At 41.2% G+C, this 17526-nt stretch overlaps 1 protein-coding gene across 9 annotated transcripts in view; it reads left to right on the top strand.

The window, feature by feature from the left end:
- Positions 1-17526, top strand: part of VWA5B2 (von Willebrand factor A domain containing 5B2) — a 76733-nt gene that overhangs the window by 14897 nt on the left and 44310 nt on the right. For 2 of the 9 annotated variants that reach the window (XM_039346967.1, XM_039346959.1), the window contains exon 3: positions 4804-4894. The exons of 4 other annotated variants lie outside the window; for them this stretch is intronic. Coding sequence is in view for 1 of the 5 variants with exons in the window: in XM_039346940.1 (XP_039202874.1) it covers positions 13360-13369 (10 nt within the window). In the remaining 4 variants the exon portion in view is untranslated. Of the gene's footprint in view, positions 1-4404; positions 4895-7149; positions 7370-13229; positions 13370-17526 lie in introns of those variants that run through there. 3 more of the 9 variants (XM_039346949.1, XM_039346975.1, XM_039346940.1) reach the window with 3 other exon arrangements.

Raw genomic sequence — 17526 nt, 5'->3', positions numbered from 1 at the left:
CGTCCTTCTCTTCATTAAACTAGACATATCCAATTCCAGCAGCCGTTCCTTATATGCTTTAGCCTCCAGTCCCCTAATCATCTTTGTTGCTCTTCTCTGTACTCTTTCTAGAGTCTCAACATCTTTTTTACATTGTGGTAACCAAAACTGGATGCAGTATTCCAAGTGAGGCCTTACCAAGGTATTGTAAAGTGGTATTAACATTTCACGTGATCCTGATTCTATCCCTCTGTTAATACAGCCTAGCACTGGATTGGCTTTTTTGGCAGCTGCAGCACATGGCTGGCTCATATTTAAGTGATTGTCCATTTGGACTATTTCCCTGAAATGTGTAAACCTGATACGTTTTTATATGGCTTTCTCTCTTCATCCAGGGCTTTTAAGTGTCTTAGTAATCTTATTAGATTCTCTTTTTTTACAGTTTTGATTGCATTCTATATTTTGTAGAAGATTTCAACACACTACTGAACAAGATATGGGATAATAGCAACAATAACAGCACACATAAATATGTCACGTGCCCTCATTTGCAAGGAAAAGGGAAAGCAAGATAATCAAAAATCCCCAGGGATGTAAACTACCCTGAGAAATGAGAACTGGCGGTTAGCCTTCTCCATGTAAACTGCAGGAGTCAATCTGAACTAGAGGTGGATATTCTAAAAGTTGGCTATTCTTTCTGACATCAGCTAAAATACAATAATAATCTATATCCTGATGAGGGAGAAATATATGACAGCACACATCTAGGAGAGCAAAATGTTAGTGTCTCGTGGGACCTAATTCTTAAATTAATTTCTGAAAGGTAGAGGAAGAAACATCTGTGTAATCTCATCTATAGTTTCCTCCTTGAGTCGCACCATCAGAGCAGATGCTGAAAGTCTTGCTGTGCAATAAGTCAAGGGGAGTTATTTTTCTAATGCAAGCCACTCTAATGAGATTGTAGATACGGTGGGTTTACTGGTGGGCCAGTCACCATGTATTGTCAGAGTGGGCAGACAAAGAGCTCCTATCTATCTCATTCTGCTAGAGTCAGCAGAATTGTCCTCATTTCAGAGAATGAATTGTGCAATGGGAAGCTCATAGGCCAGCAGCAACCGTGTTCTAGCCATTTCATCCGTCTCTATGCTCTGAAGACTGAAGATTCCTACATTCTTCTGTTCATCAGCATAGAAGTGGGCCATGGGCAGACTTTGGCAGCAAGCCATATACAGGTAATCCTCAACTTACGTCCATCTATTTAATGACCATTTGATGTTACAACGAGTTTGAAAAAAGCAACTTGCAACCAATCCTGGCACTTATGACTCTTGCGGCGTTTCACGGCCACACGATCACAATGCACAATTCTTGGCAACTGGCCTGTAGAGATAATCTTCGTCTAACAATAGTTCACTTAGTGACTGAAGTTCCAATGGCACCGACAAAAGTGACGATTGTTTTTTACACTTGCAAGCATTGCAGCATCTGCAGTTCTTCACTTAACACCTGTGGCAAGAAAGGTCGAAAAACGGGGCAAAACTCACTTAACAAATGTCTCGCTTGGCGACAGAAATTTTGGGCTCAATTGTGGTCGGCAGTTAAGGACTCCCTGTATTTATGACCATTGCAGCACCCGGGGTTACATGATCACCATTTGCTACTTTTCGGGGGATTCCCACAAGCAAAGAAACCAGAATCGCTTAGTGACCGCAGAAAAAAAGTTGTAAAAATCAGGTCTGACTCACTTAACAACTGCATCACTTTGGAAGAGAAGTTGCAGTTACAATTATGGTTGTAAGTGGAGATCTACCTGCAGAACCTCCAAACATTGAGAGGTGGCCTTGCCTTGATAGGGGGAAAGAGTAGCAGCACCAGAAGTTTCAGTTGGAGGTGAAGAACACTCTCTCTCTCTCTCTCTCTCTCTCTCTCTCTCTCTCTCTCTCTCTCTCTCTCTCTCTCTCTCTCTCTCTCTTTTTTTTTTTTTCCTTTTTGTCCTGCCTCCACCCATTTATATCTGCAAGAAGGAATTTCAGGTTGTGCTAAGAGGAACCAAAGCCAGAGATAGGATTATTGATAACAAAGATGATCAGGAAGCTGGAGGCTAAAACATACAAGCAACGGTTGCTGGAATTGGGTATGTCTAGTCCAGTGGTTCTCAACCTTTTTAATGCCGTGACCTCCAACCGGTCGTAAATCGAGGACTACTCAATTGGTGCAGCACCGTTTGCAGAATGGGACTTTTGACGGGTTCAGCAGGGCAGAGACAGCCTGGACAATTCCTATTGGCTTTCAAAAGCCAATAGAATAAAAGGGAGTAGCACAGCTAAGGAAAAGGGGAAAAAAATGGCGGACTGCATTGTTTGGCGACCCCCGTGAAATGGTAGTTCGACCCCAAATGGGGTCCCAACCCACAGGTTGAGAACCACTGGTCTAGTCTAATGAAGAGAAGGATGGGGGGGGGGGACATGACAGCAGTGTTCCAATATCTTGGGCTGCCACAAAGAAGAGGGAGTCAAGCTATTTTCCAAAGCCCCAGAAGGCAGGACAAAAAGCAACGGATGGAAACTAATCAAGGAGAGAAGCAACCTAGTTAATTGTTCTAACTGTCAGGAAGTTCCTCCTTAGTTCCAGGTTGCTTCTCTCCTTGATTAGTTTCCATCCATTGCTTCTTGTCTTGCCTTCTGGGGCTTTGGAGAATAGCTTGACTCCCTCTTCTTTGTGACAGCTCCTGAGATACTGGAACACTGCTATCGTGTTGCCGAAGACAGTCGCAGTGGCTTGTTTTCCTTGACAAAAACTATGCTATTCTTGTGATTTACCTCCTGTATTTTATTGATGCTGGCAACTTTGCTCTTGGCTTAGCCCCAGGACTGGAGCCAGGATGTAGAAACTGCGTGGAGTCACCAAGATAAAGGATGGGTGGAGCTGAGATTTCAGTTCTGGATGCGTCACTGTTTAAGCAGGTCAACTATATTTGGGTTGCAAAAATCCAAGCAATCTTCAGGTGGCAGCCACACGTGCATTTTTTCTGTAGCTTTCCTACTGTCTCATGGTTATCCAGATGATTTGCAGCACAAATAGGTCTGGTTAGGAAGGCCCATGCTTACCCAGGTGGGGCAGAAGCTTTTTAGTGTTTAGTTCACCCATCATTCAAGGAGAGGAAGCCTGGATGGGGGGGGGGGGAACCTGATGTAATTCTACTAGGAAACAAATTATTATAAAGCACACAATGTGATATATGTATACACACACACACAAACACAGACTCATCACCCTGAGTAAATTAGATGTGCAGGATTTATTACCCTGTAAGGATGGGGCTGCCCCAAAGAAGAGGGAGTGATGCTATTCTCCAAAGCACCTGAAGGCAGGACAAGAAGCAACGGATGGAAACTAACCAAGGAGAGAAGCAACCTAGAACAAAGGAGAAACTTCCTGACCGTTAGAACAATTAACCAGCGGAACAACCTGCCTCCAGAAGCAGTGAATGCTCCAACACTGGAAGTTTTTAAGAAGAGACTGGACAGCCATTTGTCTGAAATGGTATAGGGTTTCCTGCCTGAGCAGGGGGTTGGACTAGATGACCTCCAAGGTCCCTTCCAACTTTATTATTATTATTGTTGTTGTTATTGCAAGACTCCAACTTCCAACTGCAATTGTAATTTGCCCTTGTTTAAACTGAGCTGTCTACTGGGGAGCAAAGTGATCGACCTCACAAGGAATCCGAGGACTCCTGTCTATAAAGTTGAAAATAAGATTCATGTTTTCATTTCCTTTTTGGACAAAGGAGAATGTCTGGCATACAGTACCTGAGGTGTTTAAATCTCTCCTTTTTAACACTTTGGACCTTTCTCTGGTACTAAGATCTATTGCTATCTGCTATTCCTTGAGTTAGCAGAAACTACACTGGAAGGTGGAACGTAAATCAACTTTGCATCTTTTTAAACAAAACAGCATAAAGATTCCAGACACAAAGTCTGCCTTTCTTGGAGGTAAAATTGAGCTTTGGGTCCAAATTGCGTCCAGGTAGTCCTTGACTTACAACAGTTGTTTAGTGACTGTTCAAAGATACAACAGCACTGAAAAAAGTGACTTACGGCTGTTTTTCACATGACCGTTGTAGCAGCCCCGTGGTCATGTGATCAGACTTCAGAGGCTTGGCATTGGACTAATCATCGATGACAGTTGCAGTGTTCTGGGGTCATGTGATCCCCTTTTGCGACTTTCTGACAAACCAAGTCAATGGGGAAGCCAGGTTCACTTAACAACTGTGGTGATTCACTTAACAACTGCGGCAAGAAAGGTTGTAAAGTGGGGCAAAACTCACTTAACAAATGCCTTGCTTAGCCACCAAAGGTTTGGGCTCAATTGTGGCCATAAGTCAAGGAGGACTACCTGTAATTTGGAGAGGTGGGGGGAGGCTTGTCTCTAGCCCAGAGGCCTTTCAAAGACTTTCTTCCTGTTTCCAGGCTTAATCCTGACAGATGTGCTTCATCATCTGGATAAAGGCAAACTTGCCCTTGCTGAGAATTAGGTGTCCTCTCTGTTAGCAGAGTTATGCAGATGTCCTGGCCCTTTAACTGGGATATGCTTGGACCTGCTCAGTTCCTTTTCTTCTGGCAGAGAGGAAGCAGAGATACAGTGCTTACAGCACTGAGGAAGCTAGTACCGAAGAGAGTCGAGAGTCCGCAGCAGAGAGGGTGTGAGTGTATGGGCGAGCAAATGCACAAAGAAGTGGGAAACCTGCCAGTTTTCCCCTGGAAAGGGAAAAGACAGAAGCTGGGGAACGTGCAAAATCAGACTTCTGCTTGCTATTGATGACAGGAGTACACCCCAAAGTGGGATGGTGCCCAAGCCTTGTTAATTCGGCTACAATCAAGCTGGCTAAGACTGTGGATTGTGTGACATTCTCCAGGTAAGCCCTTAAATGTCAGTTTTATTGGCTAACTTTGAAAGGTAGAATAAGTGGGTCTGGATGGTATGAAGAGACACAAAGTATTGGGATCCTGGATCTTAAGGATTGGATATTCCTGGGCAAAACTCTTGAGTAATGAATAACTTACTAGTTGTTTTAAAAGAAAAAAAATGCTTAATTGCTAGGTAGATGTTTTAATGACCAAGAGACTCTTAATACAGATGTGACCCATATTTTTTTTGAACAGAAGAAGGACATGACCCATATACTTGGGTATATTAGGAAATAGTCCTGGTGCAGCATCATAGATAGACCTGTACGTATGTATTGCACATCTACCATATTAATTATTTACTGTAATATAATGTCCCACAAAATGTTTTGAGTCTCTGTTGTAAAAATCTCCAGCTTTTGTAGGCATGTGAGACTGGACAAACAATTGCTTCCAAAGAGAAATAAGGAGATATGGAGCAGAGGCCTTCAAATGGTCCAGTTTTATCTAGGATTGTTTCCTTGGTGGACTTTTACTTCATAAATTCAGGTGAAAGGAATCCATCTTTCTGGCCCATTCACCCCTTGGGTTGTTGAAGGCATCACAAATCAAAATAACTTTAAACGGGAATTCATTTTGGCTTGTAGGTTGTGCATGCATCAGATTTAAATTCTAATTTGTTTGCTTATTACATTAATGTTCCACTTCTTTCCAAGTGCTTATCGTGAGTTTACATGGTATTCCTTTCTCCATTCCCCCCCTCATGACAACCCAGTGAAATAGACTGGAAATTTTTGTTAAGGGTAGATGTGGACCTGGATTTTCATGGTTTTAGTCTCAAGCCTTAACCACTTAACTGCTGGGGGGGGGGGGGTGTTGGACTAGATAACCTACAAGATCCCTTCCAACTCTGTTATTCTAATTCATTATGCCGCGCTGGGGTTCCTATCTGAATGGAACATCTGAGAAAAAAATGAGAAGCCCTATCTTAATGTCTAATTTGATTCTTGCAGTTATTTAAATCATCAGGCCCAATTCCTGTTTCTCACTTTAGCACCCTTAAATCCTGCCTGTGATCAAGAGAGATAGATTATGCCAGTATCACAATGTGATTGATGTGATCAAAAAGTTTTAGGGAGGAAGATAAATTGCACGCATGGGGCGAAAGTTATAAAAATAGAGTCAGTGAAATTTCTCAGATGTGGACTTAGTGCAATTGTTACAGTGTCTCCCAATCCTGCAACAAAATCTCTTTATGTTTTTTTTTCCTTTGGCTCATTGTTCCCAGTTTATTTTGAAAGGCTTCCAAGCATTAATGTAGACACTCAAGATGCATTGGCAAATGCTGATCTCTTCCTGCTCATCAGATTTCTCTCTTTGTCTTTGTTACTTTTGTTTGGGCAAAACAAAAGATTACAAATAGTTTGGAAGCCAGAAAATAGTCAAAGATGCTTGAGAGATTTATGTTTTGGAAGGTGCAGGTAGTCCTTGACTTACAACCCTTAGTTTAGTAATATAATAATAATAATAATAATAATAATAATAATAATAATAATAATAATAATAATAATAATAGAAGAAGAAGAAGAAGAAGAAGAAGAAGAAGAAGAAGAAGAAGAAGAAGAAGAAGAAGAAGAAGAAGAAGAAGAAGAAGAAGAAGTAATAGTAGTAATAGTAGTAGTAGTAGTAGTAGTAGTAGTAGTAGTAGTAGGAAGGGACCTTGGAGGTCATCAACCCCCTGCTCAGGCAGGTAACCCTATACCATTTCGGACAAATGGCTGTCCAGGCTCTTCTTAAAGACTTCCAGTGTTGGAGCATCCACAACTTCTGGAGGCAGGTTGTTCCACTAGTTAATTGTTCTCACTGTCAGGAAGTTTCTCCTTAATTCTAGGTTGCTTCTCTCCTTGATTAGTTTCCATCCGTGGCCATTTGAAGTTACAGTGGCACTGAAAAAAGTGACTTATGATGGGTTTTTACACTGACAACAATCGCAGCATCCCCACGATCAAAATTTGGGCACTCGGTACCTGGCATGTATTTATGACACTTGCACTGTCCCCGGGTCACATGAGCCCCATTTGTGCCTTTCCTAGTCCGCTTCCCACAAGCAAAGCCAGATTTGCTTAACGACTGCAGTGATTCACTTAACAACTAGGGCCAAAAAAGGGAAACTGACACAATTCACTTAAGTGCCTTGCTTAACAATGGAAACTTTGAGCTCGATTATGGTCAAGTCAAGGATTACTCTATAGCAAGCCAGAGCGGTGTTCTTATGCCAGGCAAAGCTAGATCCTCTGGCTGCATACTTTATTCATGTTGCATGACTGGGCTTCCTAGTAGCAACCAGGTAACAGCCTGTCGTTTAACAAACACTCGCCCCGAAGAGTTTGGCGCGTGAAAGATCAAGCAGAGATTTCCTCCATTGTGCCAGGGAACTAATGGGTGAATGCATGTCTGCTAACGTTTGGAAAACCTTCTTACTGGTAAGACTTGTTCAACAGTGCAGCGGTTTAACTCTGGGAAGAGTAAATTCTCCTTTAATGGGGACGTTCAGTGTTCTTACCTATTCAGTGTTCTTACCCATGAAGTTGTTAGGAGCCAGGCTCAATTTGTAGGAAACTCTGAGCAAAGTTCTCTGCGCCAGAGAAGCCATTGTAGAGCCTGCACACGTAGTCCTTGACTTACAACCACAATTGAGCCCAACATTTCTGTTGCTAAGTGAGACATTTGTTAAGTGAGTTTTGCCCCGTTTTACGACCTTTTCTTGCCAGAGTTGTTAAGTGAAACGCTGGAGCTGTTAAGTTAGTAACTCGGTTGTTAAGTGAAAGCGGCTCCCCCATTGACTTTGCTGGTCAGGAGGTCGCAAAAGCTGATCACATAACCCCAGGACACCGCAACCGTCATAAATATGAGTCAGTGGCCAGGAGTCTCAATTTTGATCATGTGACCATGGGGAATGCTACGACGGTCGTGTGTAAAATGGTCATAGGTCACTCTTTTCAGTGCTGATGTAACTTTGGTCACCAAATGAACTGTTGTAAGTCGAGGACTACCTGTATTGAGGGAGGGGACTGGGTCGAGGTGACTTCCAGTAAAGGGGCAAATTCATGTAAAATGTTGAAATCGCACCATCTGAGTTCTTGTCTCTCCCTCTTGGGTCCTCTTGGTTTCCTTCTAATAGCAGATGTTTCTGTTACAGTGTTTGCCAAGCTAAATTGAAAAATAGTACAGTTTTAAAAATCCTGTCAAACAGTTGTGAAAAATGGTAGCACAGCAAAAGTGTTATTATTAATTTTTAATACAGTAAAGGTTGATATATATGGGGGGGGGAGCACTTTTGTGGTCTTCCATAATTTTTTAAAGTGACGGCGTCACAAGAGAAAAAAGTTTAAGGAACACCTCTGTGTACCCTGAACCAGTGTTTCACAACCTTGACAACTTTAAGATGGGTGGATTTCAAAACTGGCTGGAGAATTCTGGGAATTGAAGTCTACCCATCTTAAAAGTTGCTAAGGTTGAGAAACTCTGCCTTAAACAATTTCCAACAGCAATAGATATAAAATGTCACTGATCCATAGCCCTGAATATTCTACCACAGTGTTTCCCAACCTTGACAATTTTAAGGCATGTGGACTTCAACTCCCAGAATTCCACAGCCAGCAATGCTGGCTGTGGAATTCTGGGAGTTGAAGTCCACATGCCTTAAAGTTGTCAAGGTTGAGAAACACTGTTCTACCAGCTATTTTTCCCTCTTCCCAACAAAAGAAATGTAATTGATATCCGAGTTACACATTAGCAGCTAGGAATTGCTATGCTTTATAGTCTAAGATACATTTCATTCATCATTCTGAGAATATCTTAAGGTTCTCATAATAATTGATTGCTTTCCACCTTGTTTCTCTTCCACATACAGAGTAATTATTGTCTCTCAAGATGACATTTGATGTTTGGAGGCTAAAACTTGAAGAATGGTTCCAGGGACTGAGTATGTCAAGTTTAATGAAAAGAAGAACTAGGGGTGATATAATAGTGTTCCAATATCTCAGGGGTTGCCATAAAAATAGGGGGGGGGGTGTCAGGTTATTCTGCAAAACACCTGAAGGCAGAACAAGAAGCAAGGGATGGAAACTAATCAAGGAGAGAAGCAACCTAGAACTAAGGAGAAACTTCCTGACAGAGAGAACAATTAACCAGTGGAACAACTTGCTGCAGAAGCTGTGGGTGCTTCATCACTGGAGGTTTTTAAGAAGAGATTGGACAGCCATTTGTCTGAAATGGTATAGGGTTTCCTGCCTGAGCAGGGGGTTGGACTAGAAAACCTCCAAGGTCCCTTCCAATTCTGTTATTCTGTTGTTCTGATTTGCTATCAGTGCTAATCACTGTGTGGAGTTACAGAGATGAAGGAAAGATGTAGTCTTCCTTTAAAGTGATGTTTCTCAATCTTGGCAACTTCAATAAGTCTGAGAGTTGAAGTCCACCTATTTTAAAGTTGCCAAGGTTTAGAAACATTGATTTAAAGCCATCCCAGACCATTGGATGTACTCATATCTTGGGGTAGAGAATTCCATAAAATTCACACTTTGGGGGAGGACTCGGTCAATCTTGATATTACTATTAATGAATTCCTACCCAGAACTTTTTTTCTGTATCTTTCTGAATTTTTAAAACTTTTAAATATGTCTATTTCAATATGGAAGGATCTGTTGTTTTTCTGTCTTCATCTCTTCAGTTGTTTTAGGCCTGTTGCTTTCCATCGCAAAATGTTTGCAATGACAATGAACTTAAAAGGTGATTCAATTGCTAAATAGAAAAACAAAACAAAGCAGGATGGGAAAGATGGGATGATAACTTCATAGAGTGATAGAAGCTATAGTAGCTCTATGTCCTCTGATCTTTATTTGTATCATCATAATAAAACAGTATGGAAATAAAAGATCTAACTGGAATATGAAAACATAAGGAACAAAAGCCCTGAGGGAATGATGTGTTATCTAGATAAATAAACAGTAGAAGAAAGGTGGATTTAAGCAAAATTTGGAATTTTTGACTTTGTGACCCAAGCGTGCAAGGTACTTCATTTTTGCCTCTAGCTATTAACATGAATGGATGATACATCATTAAAATAAATTCACAGAACATTCAGATGTCCTCCTCCTTTTTGTTACTAATCTGAGTTTCATTTTTTTCTCTCTACCCCAGTCTTAACAGGGAAAAAGCCTGGCACATAGAGAGCAAGAAAATTCTTAATGCTCTGAGATTCATGTCTTATTTTTAAAAAATATTTTTATTTTCGTCAAAAATTAAAATACAAACTCAAAAAAAAAGTTAAACAAGACTACATAAAAAAAAAGTTCATGAACAAAACAGACATATACATAAATTGTCCCCCCTGGTTGAATACTGTACTGATGCTATGAGATTTATAATGAGCAAGATGGTTAATTGTTCTCACTGTTAGGAAATTTTTCCTTAGTTCCAGGTTGCTTCTCTCTTTGATTGGTTTCCATCCGTTGCTTCTTGTCTTTGCCCTCAGATTCTTCGGAGAATAGCTTTCACCCCTTCTTCTTTGTGGCAGCCCTTCAAATATTCGAACATTGCTATCATGTCATGGCTAGTCCTTCTTTTCACTAGACAAACCCAGTTCCTGCAACTGTTCATTGTCCAGTTCAATCCGTGAATTCATTAACATTCATTTCTTAAAGGTACATAATGTAAGCAATTTACCTGCAAAATTTGGAACCTGGATTTTGTGAAAGAGACTGTGCTTTGAAACAACTGCCAACACATTAACAGCTATGACCCAAACTGGAAATATCTAGGCTCTCTAGCTTGAGCAGGGGGCTGGACTAGAAAACCTCCAAGGTTCCTTCCAGCTCTAAGTTTGCACATTTTGCCAAATCAAAATGCTAAATTGCATCAACCTATTTCATCTTCTTAGCTGTTAGTATTTCAGGCTTCTCTTGGCTGATAGAACTGGAAATTGTTCAGAGAGTGATTTAAGGACATTGATACCTTCAGAAAGAATTCTGGGGTTTGCCAGTAGAAAATGCAGGTTCTATACCAGTGTTTTTTCAATCTTGGCTACTTTAAGAGGTATGGACTTGTGCTGGCTAGGGAATTCTGGGAGTTGAAGTCCACAGCTGTTGTGTTCCTAAGGAGTTCAAGATTGTCATTCTTTCACTTTTGTCCCTTGTTGAGTGAGAGGAAGTATTATCACCTGTCCCTTACTTTTGTTACCTGGTTTCAACCTAACCTTGTTGTTGCTTTTACTAATTCAGCATGTTTTTGTTTTTTTAATATAATTCTTATTGAAGAATTTTTAATAAGATAAAAACAATGCCTATATTACAAAAGAAACAAAAAAAATTAAGGAATGGTGAATTGGTAAGAAAGGAAATAGAAAAGGAAAAAGACAAAATGATAAAGAAGTGACTTCCAATCTTTTTGACAGCATTTATAAATGTATTTATATTTTACTATTTCACTCTAGGTTTGTATCATAACTTCCTCCTTTTTTTTTCAGCAAAAAGTCCATAAGGGTTTCCCAGTCACTAATTAATGTAGTTGTTATTCTTTCTCTAATCAAACAACTTCATTTTGTCATTTCTCCTATTTCTGTCTTCTTCACCAACTGTTCTTATACTGTGGGTATTTCAGAGTCTGTCTATTTTTGTGCACATCATAGTCTTGCAGCAGTAAATAGAAAAGATTGCTGGCAGCAGTAATCATATCGAAAAATAATCTTCCACGGCTCTTTTCTAATTGCAAAAATATTAGAAGAGTCAGGAGGTTTGAGAAAATTATTGATAAATAATGATGAAGACATTGATCAACAGTTGTTAATTGTTAATTGTCTTTGAACCAAAGTGAGAAAGGTTTTAAGAAAAATGCCACCTGCCTTCTGTGTACACACGTATGTTGTGTTCAGGCCCTCCACTTCAACTGGATAGGTGAAAGGGGATCTTTGAAAACAGGGATCCGGGAGCCTCAACAACATTAATAAAATTGCAGGGTGCTCTATTTCCTCCGTGACTGATAAGCAAAAGAAAGGAAAATCACAGAATGAGAATCTGTTTGCATTTATTCATTATAAACTGCCTCCCAGCTGCCTACATAAAACATATCCAGACCAGATGGGTCTTGTTTACTTTGAAAAGATAAAGGTAAAGGGTAACTGATGATTAAATCACATGAAACCAGCCTGTGGAAGTTTCCTGATAAGCCTTTGGTCAACAATTCATTGAGATTGTAGCTAGTCAGTGTCATGGCAATTAAAGGGGATGTTTAATTGGATGGTTAAGCACAGGCTCCTGAGATTGCACAAAGCTTTTGGAGGAGGTGCTGTTGCTTTTTTTCTGCACTCTTTCCAAAGATGATTAGGGGACTGGAAGCTAAAACATATGAAAAACGGATGCAGGAATTGGGTATGTCTAGTCTAATGAAAAGAAGGATAGGGGAGACACGATAGCAGTCTTCCAATATCTGAGGGGCTGCCATAAAGAAGAGGGAGTCCACCTGCTTTCCAAAGCACCAGAAGGCAAGATAGAAAACAAGCTAACCAAAGAGAAAAGCAACCTAGAACTAAGAGGAATTTTCAGACAGCAAGATATGCTTTCAGTGGCTTCCTGGAACTTCCAAAATTTGGTTTCTAACACAACGCCGAGGTATCTGAATGTTTTAACCTTCCCAAATAGATTTAGTTCAAACCACTTTGATGATGTTAGCTTACGTTTGGGCAAGATGTTCTGTTAATCATTTAGCCCTTTTCCTCATTTTTTTCTCCCTGGGATCAAATTTTCGGTGCTGCCCATCAGATGAATGAGCAAGCAGTGCTGTCCCTTTTAACACAAATCTTATTAGATTAAAAATGTGGTTGTTTCCCCTCCCCTCCCCTGGGGGAGTCTGCTGGAGTCCCTGTTTTGATTAAGGAGCACTCAGCTCATACAGAGGGACGGAAAAGGCCTCTGAGATAAATCTAGGTCTACTTCCAGTTGGAGTGGTTCCAAGCACTTAAAAAGATTCCTCTATAAGGGAAATTGCAATTGATTGCTTTCCACTCTATTGGAAATAAAAGTGAATTTTTATATATCCACCCCTCCTTCCCATTCCGTAATAAATGTGCTATACTGGTATGGATGCAGAAAGATTCTGGATGGAGGAACCATGTTCAAAGTTGTGTGATAGGCAGTTGGCAACCTTGTAGGAAATTGGACAAGTTTCTGTCATAACTGCATCTAAATTGTCCAGGACAGAGATTGAACAACATTATTCTCACCCACTAGATCAGGGGTCCCCAATCCCTGGGCTGTGGACCGGTACCGGGCTGCAGCATGCAAGCAACTGGGCCGCACAAACAAGCAAAGCCCATCCAAGGGATGCAGGCAGCACACAAAACCACGCCCCTTCCGGTCCGTGAAAAAACCTCCACAGAACCGGTCCCTGGTGCCCAAAAGGTTGGGAGCCTCTGCACTAGATGTTAACGGGTAAGAAACAAAAGCACAGGTCAGCATGACCTTAGCTTTCTTCATAGGCATTTTGCCTGATATTATTGGATTTATTTTTTTTTTCATCGTGCCCTACCAGTTTGGAAATTACTACAAGTAGGAAATTACTACAGGTAGTCCTCAACTTACAACAATTTATTCAGTGACCATTTGAAGCTACAACAGCACTAAGAACTGTGACTTATGAACATTTTTCACACTTATGACCTTTGCAGCATCCCCTTGCTTACCTGATCAAAATTCAGATATTTGGCAGCTGTATTTATGACGGCTGCAGTGCCCCGGGGTCACGTGATCCCCTTTTGCGATCTTCTGACAAGCAAAGTCAATGGAGAAGCCAGATTCACTTAACAGTTGTGTTACTAACTTAACAACTGCAATGAGTCACTTAACAAGCATGTCAAGGTAGGTCATAAAATGGAGCAAAATTCACTTAATAGATGTCTCACTTAATAACAAATAATTTGGGGCTCAGTTGTGGTCATAAGGACCACCTGTAGTTCATAGTGTGCAAATTAGAAGTTTTGTGCAGGGGTGACTGGACTAGCATGATGATCAAGCTGAAAGAAGTTGAAAATTTCAGCCCAAGCAACCTCACAGGGTTGTTGTGGGGAAAAACAGGAGGAGGAAGGTTTAGGAGATGATATGCTCACCACCTTGAGTTATTTGTAAAAATACAGCTGGAATACAAATAAATAAAATTTCCAAATTACTTTGAGAATAAACATTCTTAACTTACACATAGTTGTATTAAACAATTCCCATTTCAGTTGATGAATGGCTCATTTCAAGTTTGCAAGCTTAGTCCTAACTCCTTTAACTTTCCTTTTGTATGAGACACTACCTTTTTCTTATATTTCATGAGGAGGGAGTGTGGGTGTTGGCCCCCAAATCTTCCAAACTAAAGTTTCATAACGAGAGCACACCATCTAAATAGAATATGACAGTTTTCAGTTTCTATCATCTTCCACAGATATGGCTGTTGATGACTAGCATAAGCTAGTTATAACCCGAGCCTTATCACAATAGCAGTTCTCCTAATCAGTTTCAGCTAGTTGGAGAGAAATATAAGTGCTACATCTTTCCATGCTCAGAATTGACTAGCAGCTTTGCACAGTATCTCTGTTTGTTTTTCCATGCCATCTTTCACATGAATGACAGCTGGCTGAGACCTCTCAAGCTGCACCTTGCCGGCTACATGTGCAAGGTAGAGTCGAGGTCACCTGGAGACAAAGAATTGTTTTCGGAATATGGATCATCTTCCAGTTCGCTTGAGCTGTCAGTGGGGCTCAACAGCTCTGAGGGATTGAAATCACGGAGGTTGCTTGGTTTCCTAGGGCAGCATCACCTGTTCCAATTTCATAAGCCAGCCATCTGGATCACCTGGGTGATATAGCCAGACTTGTTAAGAGAGAAAGGGTAGCAAGGAACTAGGACATTAAAACATAACAGAATGACAGAGTTGGAAGGAAACTTGGAGGTCTTCTAGTACACACACACACACACACACACACACATACGCTCAAGCAGGAAACCCTATACCAGTGGTTCTCAACCTTTTTAATGCCGCGACCCTCAACCGGTCGTAAGTCGAGGACTACTCAACCGGTCGTAAGTCGAGGACTACTTAACTGACTTTTGGCGGGCTCAGCAGGGCAGAGACAGCCTGGACAATTCCTATTGGCTTTTGAAAGCCAATAGAATTAGACTCTATTCAAGAGTCTATTCTATTGGCTTTCAAAAGCCAATAGAATAAAAGGGAGTAGCACAGCTAAGGAAAAGGGGGAAAAAAATGGCGGACTGCGTTGTTTGGCGACCCCCGTGAAATGGTCGTTCGACCCAAATGGGGTCCCGATCACAGGTTGAGAACCACTGCCCTATACAATTTCAGAAAATTTGGCTGTCCAGTCTCTTCTTAAAAACTTCCATTATTGGAGCATCCACAACTTCTGGAGGCAAGTCGTTCCACTGATTAATTGTTCTCGCTGTCAGGAAATTTCTCCTTAGTTTTAGGTTGCTTGTCTCCTTGATTAGTTTCCATCTGTTGCTTCTTGTCCTGCTTCCAGGTGCTTAACTAATTAGTTAAGCCTAAACCATTCTTGAAACAAGTTGAACTAAATACAACCCCTTCAACTGCTCCACAGGCTGAGTTATGGTGTTAACCCTGCACATGATTCAAGGAATGTTTAAAGAAAACAGGTTTTGGGGGGAAAAATATCCACAAAAGTATGAAGATTAGGAGTTATTTCATGATTCTTCCACCACCACGTTGATGGAGGGTAAGCACAATAATATTCCAATGCTCATTTTAATTGGTTAATGAGCATTCCCCTATTTTCATAATTGGGAATACAGAAATGCCAAATCCCACCCAGTTCAGATTCTTTGCAGCAATCCGCAAGGACGAGATGTCTCATCTGAAAATATCTAGTACCCATATAATCAATATAAACATTGAAACTCTTGCTGGCATGTCATGCTATGGGTTGATAACTTTCCATGATGAGTTTTGATTTAGTAGGGCGGATGACAAATGAAAGCGAACGTGCATTATCTGTGTGTCAGATGTAAGCAAGAGGACTCTTGTCTTGCAAGTGAAAAAATTTAGGAGCTGCTGGTTTCAGACAATCGATAGCATTGCAGGTAGAGACTCCTGCAGGAGTGTGTAATCCAGAGGCCTTCAAACTTGGCCCTTTTACGACTTCTGGACTTCAACTCCCAGAATTCCTCAGCCAGGCATGTGTGTCTGGCTGAGGAATTCTGGGAGCTGAAGTCCACAAGTCATAAAAGGGCCAGGTTTGAAGGCCCCTGGTGTCCAATTCTCCATGAACATAAGCTCAAACCATCAATCCTTGTTCCTGGACATTTGAGGGTATGAGATATCAATCTTTTCTCCCTCACTTTAGGATAAGTCACATCCCCTTTCCTCAAATCATCTTCTTGGTGCTTTACCCATTCACAATTTCACAGTTTCACAATACAGGTAGTCCTCAACTTAACAACAGTTCTGACCGTTCGAAGTTAACACAGCACTGAAAAAAAGTGACTTATGATCATTTTTCTCACGACCGTTGCAGCCTCCCCCTGGATCACGTGATCAAAATTCAGACGCTTGGCGACTGACTCATGTTTATGACCGTCGCAGTGTTCTGGGGTCACGGGATCCCCTTTTGCAACCTTCTGACAAGCAGAGTCAAGGGGGAAGCCATATTCACTTAACACCCGTGTTACTAACCTAACGGTAGTGATTCACTTTACAACTGTGACAAAAAAGGTCATAAATTGGAGCAAAGTTCCCTTAACAGCTGTCTCACTTAGCAACATAAATGTTGGGCTCAGTTGTGGTCGTACGTCGAGGACTACTTGTAGTTTCGCAATCTTAGCAAGGTCAAGTTCGCAAGGCTTAAACTTAAATTAAAAAAACGCTTGCTCAGTAATGTGCTAAGCAGCCTCTCCCAAGTAAAACTGTCAGTACCACGACTTTGAAATGCATTGTGCCTAGCAACATAATGGAGGCCTGGCTATGTGTCATAAAAATAATCAGGGAGGGAAAGGCACACATTTTTGACTTAAGCTGTCATTGCATACGAGGCTATTTTCCTGCTCAGGCAGAAGTGAAAAAATAGTTACTTCCTGAATAACATTTTCCCCTTTGTAGGCAGCTTGGCTAGCTATCAAAAGACCCACTAGAGACACAACTGGCATGGGAAAAATGTTGAAAACATGGATTGTCACATTTTTCTCAGGTGGCCCATGCAATTATATTCCCACAGAACAGTGGTTCCCAACCTTTTCTATACCCCGTACGCCTAGAATGCTTCTGATATATTCTCGCACCCCTTACAAAAGTGCAAAACGAATTATGCACACACCTTGTCATTTTGAAACTTCTAAACCCAAGTTTTTGCACCCCCTGGAATATCGTCTCGCACCCCTGGTTGGGAACCCGTGCCGTAGAAGGACACTTTTCACCCTGCTCCATTCCTCAGTTCCATAGAACAGCCTGGAATCATCTAGAACAGCGTTTCTCAAGCTCAGCAGCTTTAAGATGTGTGGACTTCAACTCCCAGAATTCCCCAGTCACACCCCCAGACCCCGCCCGGAAAGAAAGAACAATGAAACTCTCAAGCAGCTTG

This window comes from Crotalus tigris, unplaced genomic scaffold, assembly GCF_016545835.1.
Source record: "Crotalus tigris isolate CLP2741 ecotype Arizona unplaced genomic scaffold, ASM1654583v1 scf7180000017552.641344, whole genome shotgun sequence".
Lineage (NCBI taxonomy): Eukaryota > Metazoa > Chordata > Lepidosauria > Squamata > Viperidae > Crotalus > Crotalus tigris.
This window is presented reverse-complemented; position numbering and strand designations above follow the sequence as displayed.